At 34.2% G+C, this 12,783-nt stretch overlaps 1 protein-coding gene and 3 long non-coding RNA genes across 4 annotated transcripts in view; all 4 read right to left on the bottom strand.

Moving 5' to 3' along the window:
- The window catches only part of LOC107041496, a 1,914-nt gene extending 1,363 nt beyond the window's left edge, over window positions 1–551 (bottom strand). Inside the window, exon 1 of the long non-coding RNA XR_001461067.1 lies at window positions 442–551. This is a non-coding gene — a long non-coding RNA (uncharacterized LOC107041496). The remainder of the gene's footprint in view (window positions 1–441) is intronic.
- Window positions 552–3,129: 2,578 nt separating this feature from the next.
- On the bottom strand, window positions 3,130–4,284 carry LOC107041492 (glycine-rich RNA-binding protein 2; the record flags this gene model as incomplete). Its single annotated transcript, XM_015262075.1, is given in 2 exon segments — window positions 3,130–3,204; window positions 4,125–4,284. Coding segments are annotated over 2 exon segments (142 nt in total), but the record flags the coding sequence as incomplete, so codon positions are not given.
- A 420-nt stretch (window positions 4,285–4,704) lies between these two features.
- LOC107041495 lies at window positions 4,705–6,679 on the bottom strand. The gene is made up of 2 exons (XR_001461065.1): window positions 6,534–6,679; window positions 4,705–4,876 (listed from the first exon to the last, which is right to left on the bottom strand). It is a non-coding gene; the product is annotated as an uncharacterized LOC107041495 (long non-coding RNA).
- A 278-nt stretch (window positions 6,680–6,957) lies between these two features.
- Window positions 6,958–10,144, bottom strand: LOC107041493. The gene is made up of 2 exons (XR_001461064.1): window positions 9,973–10,144; window positions 6,958–7,147 (listed from the first exon to the last, which is right to left on the bottom strand). It is a non-coding gene; the product is annotated as an uncharacterized LOC107041493 (long non-coding RNA).
- Between the last annotated feature and the right edge of the window lie 2,639 nt (window positions 10,145–12,783).

Raw genomic sequence — 12,783 nt, 5'->3', positions numbered from 1 at the left:
TGCTCGTTTGGGCTGCGTGCGCAGAAATTTCATTTTTCAGTACTTTTTTCGCTATTATTAATAAACAATGCTCCTAGACGACAATCTTTTTCACTCAAAAAATCATTGATCACATGTTCTAAATATATCTAAAGCTTCATGACTTTGGCCGCATTTTTTTCTTGGGTTTTGCAGTTTTTTTTGTGATTTCCATAAGATTACGGGTTAAATGAGCACTTTTTTTAAAAATTCATAATAAATTAACCATGCTTCTCAGCAGTCTGAAACTTTGCACACGCCTTTTCCATCATTTAAAGAATACGTAAAAAATAAAAGAGAAAAATGGCTGCTTTTTTCTAACCCTTCGGGCTCGCCCGATTATCCTTAACTTAACTGCACTTGAATTTTTCGGAAAAATTTTCCATTTATTCATTCAATAAATTGTTTTCATCATCGATTTACCTGTTGTCAGAGCAGTCAAAAATAAGATCACGACTGTCACCATGAAAGCGTAAATCTGGACTTTTTCCATTATGACTGACAGTTTCAGCGATTCTCTGTGAAATAACTGGAGACAGGACTTTGAAAATACGATCGTTATATACGACAGTAACGTCTGCATGTCGAGAAGGTATTGAATAAAGAAGTGTGTGATAATCATCGTTACGGGATAATAATTCATCGAAAGTTGATTTTTATGTTAAAATGTTGAGATAGGGCATGGAAAACGAAATCCGGAAATCATAACGACTTGCTGTGAGCTCTTGGGCAGTAAATAGATACGATCGGTTACTAATTTGAAAAAATTATGAACAGAATTGTATTCCATTTATTGGGAAATTTACATCTGGATTTTTTTCATTCCATCACTTTCACAGTTATAATAATATCAGGAATTAAGACTGTAGCTCAATTATGTCAACGATTCCTTGTGGAATTGCGAGTTTTTTGTTCTATAATAGCGATTAAATGGACATTTTAAACTTGGAAAAAAAACTTTAAACTGAAAAAATTAAACAAATTGAAAATATAAAATTGAAAATATAAAATTTCAAATTCCAAAATTTTTCAATCTCAGAAAATTTTAAATTGCTCAAATATTCAGTAGTAATACCCCAAGAGCTTCAAAATTATTGGGTAGGTCCTGATAGGTTCGTTGCACAAATCAATGAGGGTGTCAAGTTTCGCAGGTTAAAAAAATTTTTCCTGCAAAACTTGGCACGATGGTTTGTTTGCAGAGGAGCTTGAGGGAAATACCTGATTAATTTTGAATCTCGAGATTATTTGTCGGATTATTTTTCCCAATTGGTTTTTGGCCAAACAGAGTGCAGTGGACAACATCAGGAGGTGAATTGGGGAAGATTTGAACAAATTATGTTAAGGATAATCGGGCGAGCCCGGAGGGTTAGAAAAAAAGCAGGCATTTTTCTCTTTTATTTTTTACGTATTCTTTAAATGATGCAAAAGGCGTGTGCAAAGTTTCAGACTGCTGGGGAACATGGTTAATTTATTATGAATTTTTGAAAAAGTGGTCATTTAACCCGTAATCTTATGGAAATCACAAAAAAAACTGCAAAACCCAAGGAAAAAAAGCAGCCAAAGTCATGAAACTTCAGACACATTTAGAACATGTGATCAATGATTTTTTGAGTGAAAAAGATTGTCGCCTAGGAGCATTGTTTGTTAATAATAGCGAAAAAAAGTACTAAAAAATGAAATTTCTGCGCACACAGCCCAAACGAGTAGCAACGTCCCAAGTACCGATCGGGTGGGGGTAGCGCGGTCAATTTAAATGTCTCTTGAGAGAGAGCGATGAAGCGTTGTGACTGGAGCTCCCTCGAACCAGTGGTACCAGCTCCTGATGAAAAAAAACACTACCGACGATGTTGCCACTTTTTCGCATGGATTATTTTTTCATTTATTAAAAGAAAAACAATCTGAAGACCATTCAATGCGTGGAACAGATACAAATAAATTTGATTAGCTCCAAAAATAATTTTTAACCGGAGATACTCCCTAATATTGCCTGAATTTTGAATCCGAATGGGAAAAATTTTTTTGTTCAGCGATTGGTTTTCTGCAGGAAAACAATAGAAACCCCTCCGCCTCACCTCCTACATTTCCTCCTCGCCCGATTATCCTTAATAGAATAATCCGATTTTCATAGACTGTCAACTATAAGATTCTATCTGAAATGAGCCGAAAAAATGAAGAGCTACTGCGAAATATTCAGATTAAAAAAATGAAGAACTACTGCGAAATATTCGAAAGCTAGGAGGAAATATTCGAAGTAAAACTGTCGGGTAGCCTCAAATGCTGCGCTCTGATTGGTCAAAATCCGAGCGGGAAAAATAATCATGTGAAATTTTCAGTGAAAAGATAAGATCGTTTACTAATTCGAAAAATTTCTAATAAAATTATATTTCATTTATTGTGAAATTTCCATCAACATTTTATGCATCCCATCACTTTCGCAGCCATAATGATATCAGGAATTAAGACTATATAGCTCAATCACGTCAAGGATTCCCAATAGAATTGCCAATTTCCGCCTTATAACAGCGCAACTTGAATTGCTGCAAATTTTCATATCTATAGATGTTCCGTCATTCATTAACCACTTTGTGATTTGTTAACAACCTTCATCGATTGTTATGACTAAATAATCATAGCGCAAACTGATAAATTTTCACGATTTTCTTTTTATTCACCTATTGACCCTATCACCATAATAACAATAACAGAACAATAAGATAACTTAATCATGTCCGGTATTGATTAAATAAATGTTGTCATTGCCAAGTTGTCATTGAGCCGCAGTGGGATTTATGTTCAGAAAGAATTCTGTTTTTCGTATCACCGACAGAGAATGCACCCACCGCCACCACCTCCACCTCCTCCACCTCCACCTCCTCCACCTCCTCCTCCCCCGCTGCCCCCACCACCTGGAAGAGAAAATTCGATTTAAAAATATCTGAATGTCATTTTTTTTAATTGGCAAATTGATTTGAATAAAATGCCATTCAATCAATGACGCGAAAAAATGAATAAATAATTCAAATGAATAAAAAACAAGTAGTTTTAATTTGATTAAATCATTCTCATCATTATTAATTACTTTAATTATTAAATTATCAGTTGTAAAATTACCTGGAGGTGGAGTTGTCTTACGATTTCCACTATTCTGCCCACTTTGCTGTGGTTCCGGCATAGGGAGTCCATCCACTAAAGGAAAAAAATTGTAAATTAAATCAAATGATTCAAATCACATTTTTTTTGAATAATTAAAAATTCTATTCAGTAGCAAAGTTTTTGAGAAATATTTCCGAATCTAAGGGAGATGGCAAAATTTTCGTAATTACGTTTGGTGTAGCTTTCAATCGGCCCTACAAAAAAGGTCATAACAAAAATTTAGCTATCTCCCTTAGATTCTGAGATATTCATTGATAACTGGTCAATAGTCAAAATTGACTTGTACAGTTTTACCAGTTCGCTACTGAATCCTATATTACTAAAGATGAAAGAAACGTGAAGTTGTTTTATATCGAAATATCTCGAAACTGCCTGACCGCAAATCCTCAATTCTGATTGGTCAATAGGTGACATGAAGTTATTCACAAAAAAAACACGCGGCATTTTCAAATTCTTCAGTGACATAATTTCAAATTCTTCAGTGGTAAATTTTTTTTCACATCATATATATATATAATATATATATTTCACATGTATATATATATCATCGGTGAAATTAATAAATTCTGTCCTTTTATGGAGACCGATTATTTTAAAAAATTGAAGATAATTAATTGAAAATGAAAAATTCTTTATAGATTCTTTTACTCTACTTCGCTATTCACTTCAATCATTAGTCGAATTCTCTTTGATTCATTATCAATATTTATAAGGTATTCATGAGAAAATGAAATTCAATGAATTCCATTTCTTCATTTCAACGAATGAATAGATCAGCGCGTGCGCATAGATCTTGTTTAATTATGTGTTTGATTAAACAATTAATAAGTTAATCAATAAATATAAAAGCCCGATGAGTCGAACATGACTGAAGAAAAAATTCAAATAGCTGATCAACGATTTATCGTAAATTAATTGTTCATATATTCAGCGATAAACAATTGCAACAATACCTGAAGACAAAACTGCCAAAAAGAGGACCACTGTCAGAATGAAAAAGCAAACCAGGAGTTTGCCCATGGTTGTTGTTTGTTACTTTTACTGCTGTGAGTAACAATGCTTGTTTACGACTGCAATGTATGCCTGAGAAAATGATCAAGAAACAGCGATAGATCAAGAAACATGACATAATCATCGTTAGAAATACACTTGAAACGCATGGCTCGCGTTAATGTGCAGGCCCCTTCTTTTTTTCAACTTCTAGTCTCTTCCCTGGAGCGTCTGATCATCAAGATATTTTGAGTTCAATTTTTTTTCCAATTCAATTTTTCAAGCGAGTTCATAACTGCAGACGAAATTCAAATATTTTGTTATCAAATCATTGGCAATTGCCATTGCAAAACATTTTTTAATTTATTGAACTGTTTATTTTATTGTCATAAATTTTTAATTTCTGCAATCTATTGATCTTTTGTTGACGGAATTCAAGTATTTTTTTGTCAAATCATTTTCAATTGCCATTGCAAAATATTTTTTAATTTATTTAAATGTATATTTTATTGTCATTAATTTTTTATTTATTTACAATGTATATTTTTTTTTGCTACAATCTAATCGTCGTAAAAACAGGTAATTCGTTGAGCTGCCACTTTCCATTTCATAATCGCGAGGTAATCCATACACACGGCACGAAGTCCACTTCATTTTTATACTCCGCAAAGTATGCACTGCTGGGGGGGACGATGCGTCGCAGGATGCCCTTCCACTGAAATAGAAAATTTACGGATGTTTATCCAGTGTCGGTAAATTGCCGGTAAATGTGTTTATGTCATTAGAATCGCGGTTTATCGGGCCCAACGACATAAAATAGCGTATATCACACGGCGATAAAAGCATTATCTGGTGAATGAGGCTTTATAATCCGAGCCGAAGGTGAGGATTATAATCACATTCGCCAGATAATACCCTTATCGCCTAATGACATAATATACTATTTTAATTTCTGATGAGTGGAAAAAAGGAACGTTCATGTCGAGGAATTGCTATAGAAAATGTCTCAATAGAAAAAGTAGTATAGAAAGATGAAATTCTACTGATTTTTTTATAAACTAATTTCTATTGGATATTTTCTATAATAACGCGCAGTAAAACTGCGGAATTATCCAATAGAATCAGCCAAAAACTGGTAGAATTTTATACCGAATTCGCTAGGTTTTTCTATGATTTTTTTTCTCGCGTGGAATAATTATTAAAGGAGCAAAATTGTCACCCAGATATTTTTTCAAAAGTCATTTGTGAACTTCATCTCAGATTAAGGATGTTTATCCAAAATCACAAGTCCTTAACGACAAGTCCCAATCACGAGTCCTCGCGCTGTGCGCTCGGGATTTTAATCTGCAAAACTGATCCCTCTCGTTCCTATGCAACAAAACATTCGGCAAATATCCGATAATTTTGAAGGTCTTGGGGTATTATAGCTGATTATTTTTGGTAATCGGATCTGGCCTTCCCTGGGCCAATCAGAGTTCAGTATTCAATAATATGAAGTACTTCCCAATTAAAATTACAGAAGTTATTTCCCCCTAGCTTTTGAGAATTTCCCTCTAGCTCTACAATTGTTTCTCTAACCAAATAACTGTCAAATATTATCCTGTGGAGTGAAAGAAAGTCATGAAGAAAGTCAAAATGAGTCGGTTTGGGAAGGATCCGATTATCAAAAATAATCCGTCGAATACCACTCGACCTCCAAAATTAATCGGACATTTCCCAACGAGAGGGAGAAGTGTTGCACAAAAATCCCTCGCACTGCGCGCTCGGGATTTTAATCTGCAAAACTTCTCCCTCTCGTTGCTACGCAACAAAACAATCGGGAAATATCCGATAATTTTTGAGGTCTCGTGATATTACTACTGATAATTGCATAGTAGCTATTCATTTATTTCTAATCAATTGGATGTTTTGCTGAAAGAAGCCCTCGAATACTGCGCTCCGCTTGGCCAAAATCCAGTTCCAAAAAATTCTCCTCCGAATACCCCTCGATCTTCAAAATTAATCACAATATTTCCCTCAAGCTTCCCTGCAAACAAACAAAAGTGTCAAGTTTTGCAGAAAAATCCCTCGTGGTGCGCACTCGGGATTTTTACCCTTATTCCGATAATTTTGAAGGTCTCGGGGTATTATAACTGAAAATACCTCATCGGAATAAGTTGTATAGAAAGATTGAATTCTGTTGACTTTTTCTATAAAATATTTTCCACTTAACACGTCAATAGAATCGGCCAAAAACTAATAGAAAGTTCAGTAAAAATCCAATAGAATTGTCTAGCGACAATTTATTGCGAAATTTTTGCATCCGTGCCATAAAGAGTAAAAAAATCACCCGTAGTATGAGCAAAACTTCTTTCGTAAAGTCAATATTTTACCTGGAGACAAAGTAATCAAGAACAGGATCACCATCATCAGCCTCAAAGCGACGAATTTGAACTTTCCCATGACGATTAATTGCAGATTTTAGTGACTCTCTGATAGATAAAACTAGTTGTGAGCTGCACTTGTTGTGTGCGAATGCGATGAGAGAAAGGAAAGCAACCAGGACCAGGAAAATTTTTATCATCAACGTTATTAATCATCTTTAATAATAGATTAAATGTATACTAGTCAAGCAGCCCATTCGTAGATATGCATTCACGTGATCCCTTGAAGCTTCTCGTTTTCGATAATTACAAGGAAAATTTACTCATTCAATTTATTCATCCGATTTCTCTGTGGGAGCTACTGTTGTTAATAATGATAACAATGATGTCAGAACAATCCATCAAGTGTTAGTAATAATGAATCTGCAAGGAATAATTTTTTCAATTCTTTTGTTTATTCAACCTTTTTTTCATTACATAAAGGAATTCTGAAGAGAACACGTAATTCATAGAATATCATTATTTTCCGTTTTATAATCCATGCGTGCGACGAAATCCAATCCATTCCTATCCGCTTCGGCACAGAATGCACTGAGGGGGAATCGGCGGAGCTAGGCCTTCAGCTGAAATGAATAATTGAACTTGATATCAATTCTATTCTACTTATTTTCCGCCAATTCAGTGAGTTTTTCAGTTGATATTTTTTTACAGAATGAAATCAGTAGATGTTGATTTTTCTGTGCGACTGATTTTCCTGGGATTTTTCTCCATGAATTCTCATTTTTTTTCTTGGAATTTACTATGAGAAAAAATTACAATTAGTGGAAATAAGTTGAAAAATTTATGGTCAAGAACTTCTGGAGAAAAATAAAAATCAATCGTTTTTTTTTCTGTCAGATTTTTTCTCTTTTTTTGCTTGTTATTTATAGTGATGAAACTCTTATGCCGAATTATTTACACTGTGGATATAAAGGATACATATTTACACAACTTATTTAAATATCATATTTATACTTGTAGTTTGCATTCTTTGAGGTATTTGATGTGGTCAGCTCCACCTAAGAATTGTTTTGTGATATAGCACGTATGAAAAAATTCAATAGAAAACCTAGCAAATTCGCTAGAAAATTCTATTGGGTTTCTATAGGATTTCTATTGGAATTCTATTGAAAACTTCTATTCACTTTTTGCGCTGATTCTATTGGATATTAGATAAGAAAAATTCAATAGATTTCGAATTTCTGTTTGAATTTTTCCCTTGAGATTTATTCTATAAGAATGCTTGGGCATCAATTTTCTAAGTTTTTTCCACGTGGATTCTGCAATGCAAAATAAAACAAAATCCAGCGGAAAACTTGTGCCCAATAATTCGAATGGAAAAAATCTAAGAGACAAAGGTAAATGTTAAGAAAGAGTGTCTGAACGGATGCCTTTAAAATAGCTCTATCCTTCGGCCAGGCCACGCTGTACTTTTGGATATTTTCAGTTTTTACATTTTTCAACTAAATTGCATGGAAAAAATTTGAAAAAATTCATACCCCGTCAGTATCATCTAAATTAAATTTCGCAAAATATTGATATTTTTTCAAACATTTTCCTCTTTTAAATAAATAATAAAACTTGTTTGCAAAACGGTAGATTATTTTTTATGAGGTGTCAAAAAAATTCTTGATTTTTTCACATCTAATGAAAAAAAATTCAGATTTTAATCTTTGATTACAATGGAAATGTTGATTTTCACATAAGACACTGGGTTAAGGATAATCGGGCGAGCCCGGAGGGTTAGAAAAAAAGCAGCCATTCTCTTTTATTTTTTACGTATTCTTTAAATGATGGAAAAGACGTGTGCAAAGTTTCAGACTGCTGGGGAACATGGTTAATGTATTATGAATTTTTGAAAAAGTGGTCATTTAGCCTGTGATCTTATGGAAATTACAAAAAAAAGCAAAACTCAAGGAAAAAAAACAGCCAAAGTCATGAAACTTTAGACACATTTAGAACATGTGATCAATGATTTTTTGAGTGAAAAAGATTGTCGCCTAGGAGCATTGTTTATTAATAATAGCGAAAAAAGTACTGAAAAACGAAATTTCTGCGCGTGCCCACGATTGGGTGGGGTCAATTTAAACGTCTCTTGAGAGAGAGCGATGAAGCGTTGTGATTGGAGGTCCCTCGAGCCAGTGGTACCAGCTCCTGGTGAAAAAGAAAAACACTACCGACGATGTTGCCACTTTTTCGCATGGATTAATATTTTTTCATTTATTAAAAAAAAANATACCCCGTCAGTATCATCTAAATTAAATTTCGCAAAATATTGATATTTTTTCAAACATTTTCCTCTTTTAAATAAATAATAAAACTTGTTTGCAAAACGGTAGATTATTTTTTATGAGGTGTCAAAAAAATTCTTGATTTTTTCACATCTAATGAAAAAAAATTCAGATTTTAATCTTTGATTACAATGGAAATGTTGATTTTCACATAAGACACTGGGTTAAGGATAATCGGGCGAGCCCGGAGGGTTAGAAAAAAAGCAGCCATTCTCTTTTATTTTTTACGTATTCTTTAAATGATGGAAAAGACGTGTGCAAAGTTTCAGACTGCTGGGGAACATGGTTAATGTATTATGAATTTTTGAAAAAGTGGTCATTTAGCCTGTGATCTTATGGAAATTACAAAAAAAAGCAAAACTCAAGGAAAAAAAACAGCCAAAGTCATGAAACTTTAGACACATTTAGAACATGTGATCAATGATTTTTTGAGTGAAAAAGATTGTCGCCTAGGAGCATTGTTTATTAATAATAGCGAAAAAAGTACTGAAAAACGAAATTTCTGCGCGTGCCCACGATTGGGTGGGGTCAATTTAAACGTCTCTTGAGAGAGAGCGATGAAGCGTTGTGATTGGAGGTCCCTCGAGCCAGTGGTACCAGCTCCTGGTGAAAAAGAAAAACACTACCGACGATGTTGCCACTTTTTCGCATGGATTAATATTTTTTCATTTATTAAAAAAAAAACAATCTGAAAACCATTCAATGCTTGGAACAGATACAAATAAATTTGATTAGCTCCAAAAATAATTTTTAACCGGAGATACTTCCTAATATTGCCTGAATTTTGAATCCGAATGGGAAAAATTTTTTTGTTCAGCGATTGGTTTTCTGCAGTAAAACAATAGAAACCCCTCCGCCTCACCTCCTACATTTCCTCCTCGCCCGATTATCCTTAAATGCTGATTTTTAAACATTTCTTCTTTGAAAAACCAAAACGACAATTAAATTGAGAAAACAATTAGAATTCCGACTCTAATCAAGTTTTCTGCAATTTTTTTGCAGTTTTCAATAATCTTTGAATTTCCCGTAAGGGTAGAGCTACTTGAAACTATCCCAAGCGCTACTCATGCTCTCAACGAAATTGTTCCTCCGAAATGATGAAATCGTCAAGATTTTACCTGGCGTCAATGCTGCCAAGAAGAGGACGACCATCATCAGCATCAAAGCGAACATTTGTGCCTTTTCCATGATGATAAATTTTTAATTTTATATAGAGACTCTGTTCTATCACACTTTAAACAAGAGTTGCAAGCTGCAGTCCTTGATTGCGACTGAAATGTTTGCACGAAGCCAGAGGTAATGGAGATGCACATAATGATAATCGTTAATAATGATCATAATCAGTGGATTAATAATGAGTGAGCGTTACTTATGCGCAGTCTGTTACCTCAATGCCGTTTCATGGTTTTTCGCCTCCAGCTTTTTCTCATTTTCGCTAAATTTCGAGTTCGATTTTTTCAATTAAATTTGAAACAAGTGGAAAATCGCTCCGGTATTGCGTATAGTATAGTTATTTTTGCTAATAAATTAGGAATATGGTTCCAAATGGTTATTTTACTTATTTTATTCCATTGTAAATTATTCATAGCCTATTTTATTTTCTTAAATTGAATTCATTTCTTTCCAACTAATTGTTTTAGATTTTCCACTTAAGTCCCGGGTGTACTATCTTTCGAACATTATCTCGATGTTTTTTTTCATCGTTCGTCATCTGAAATTGTCAATTAAGTCCTGCATCATGCAGAAGTTTTGAAAAATTATCAATGAATAATAAAAAAAAAGAAAAAATTCTTAATTTTTTCCAAGAGCATTTTTAATTTATATTCAGAATAAGTTGAATAACAAGAAATTGCAAAATGTATCTGATTTACGGTGACAAATGGCGGCCTGTCACCCAATATCATGCAGGGGGAAGACTGATTTCGTAAATCTTTTCCCACACTGCACAGAGACATTTATTACGGAAAAGGCTCTTTGAAAAAAGTTGTAATATTTTGGAGAATTTTTTAATCACACTTTTATCACATAAAAATGGCAGATGACTACATACCACTGTTTTGAAAATTGAGATACCTAGCTGTCACNTTTTTAGCACATAAAAATGGCAGATGACTACATACCACTGTTTTGAAAATTGAGATACCTAGCTGTCACTTCCCACGAGGAGTTAGTGTTTTGTTATCCACCATGGAAAATGACAGCTAATAAATAATTTGCCACAGCGAATCAGATATTTGTGATTTCCACTTTTTTCAACTCATTCTGAATCTCAATTAAAAACGCTCTTTGAAAAAGTTCAGAATTTTTTCTATTTTTTTTATCATTCCATCATAATTTTTGGGAATTTCTACATGATGTACCACTCAATTGACAATTTTGGATTACGAAAGATTAAAAAAATCCAGATAATATTAAAAAGATAGTACACCCGGGCCTTACTGAAATTCTAAAAATTTCTGAAAATTTCGATGAAATATTATTAGGAATATTTCATTTATACATAATTGGATGTATTCGAAACATCACATTTAAAGGCACCATCAGAAAGTTAACTTTCGGGGCAATTCATGAAAAGTTCGAAATTTGCAAAAATTTTCCTCAAAATCAAATTAACCGAGACAGTTATTGGAACCATCTTTTAACTTCGTCACAGTCACATTGAAACAACCATATTAAGCTATGATTGAATTCATTTGAAGCGCAATATCCAGAGATACCTGCGTAATTCTGATTTTCAAAAAATACCAAATTTTGGAAAAATTTCACAGAAATCAAAATCACGATTATTGCTATCGCTTTCATCTTCGAACTCGGTCAAAAGGACATCCCAACTAATTTTTTAAGCCGTCATTCAATGAATTTAGAACCTTTTTTTAGTTATCGTGTTACAACTGAATTTTTAAAAAATTCAAAAATTTAAAAAATGAATCAATGAATTGAATTTTAATTAATGGTGATGGATAGGGCTTGGCAATACCTTTATTTAAGAAAAAAAATGATTCAATTCGAGAGGACGACTCTACGGAAAATGACAAAACTGCGACACCCTGACAACCCACTATACAACCCCTCAAACACTCTACTATACGAACGCACCCAAATAGAACCCATCGCAGACAGATTCAAGAAACTGACAACTTTCGCCCTCGATAAGCTGGACCATATTCTAGACCTCTGCCACAAACGCATTCCTAATACCCAAACCCGATACAAATATCCGCAACAAACCCTACTAGAAAGCCTGAAAGCCATTCGCATAGCAGAATACGGTAACGACGCTTGGGGAGGCACAATTCTCTCTCAATAACACTACTCCATAGCAATAGTTACAATAGCTCTCTCAATTAGCTCTCTATTTTCTTCACCATCACCACATTTTCTAAACTGTTTCACGCTCATCTCATCCATAAGATAATGCCAACATTTGAGTTTTCCATCTTAAGCATATAATGCTAACAACCAATTGAATACTGAATTACTTATTGTTATCTTTTCGCTTATTTTCTGCGTTCTACACATTGCACATATGTAACTTGTAAATATCCGGTTGAAGGCCCTCGGGCGATGGCCAGTCGCAAGTTTCTTGCGACGAATTCCGTTAAAAATAATAATAATATCGTTCGATACTCGCCCGGGTAGAAATTCAACCGGGGATTGAGCCGCAACTCGGGTGAGCGCGAGCTCAGCCTCAGCTTGCCGCTTGACCCGAGTTCACGCCGCGACACGCCGCTCCATACCGGCTCACAGTCGAACGCTCATCAGACGGCATAACCCGGCACTTGAGTTTGAGCTGTGGCTCAACGCTTAGAACTCAGCTCCGATTGAGTCGTGTCGTTTCGAGTGGAGGGTGGAATAGAATGATATTTATGCATTTTTAGAATATCGATTTAAAATTTGAATACTTTGGAAAATCCTTGTCTTCTTACTAT

Source organism: Diachasma alloeum, unplaced genomic scaffold (genome assembly GCF_001412515.2).
Source record: "Diachasma alloeum isolate Michigan unplaced genomic scaffold, Dall2.0 Dall_scaffold_00366, whole genome shotgun sequence".
Taxonomy (NCBI): domain Eukaryota; kingdom Metazoa; phylum Arthropoda; class Insecta; order Hymenoptera; family Braconidae; genus Diachasma; species Diachasma alloeum.
This window is presented reverse-complemented; position numbering and strand designations above follow the sequence as displayed.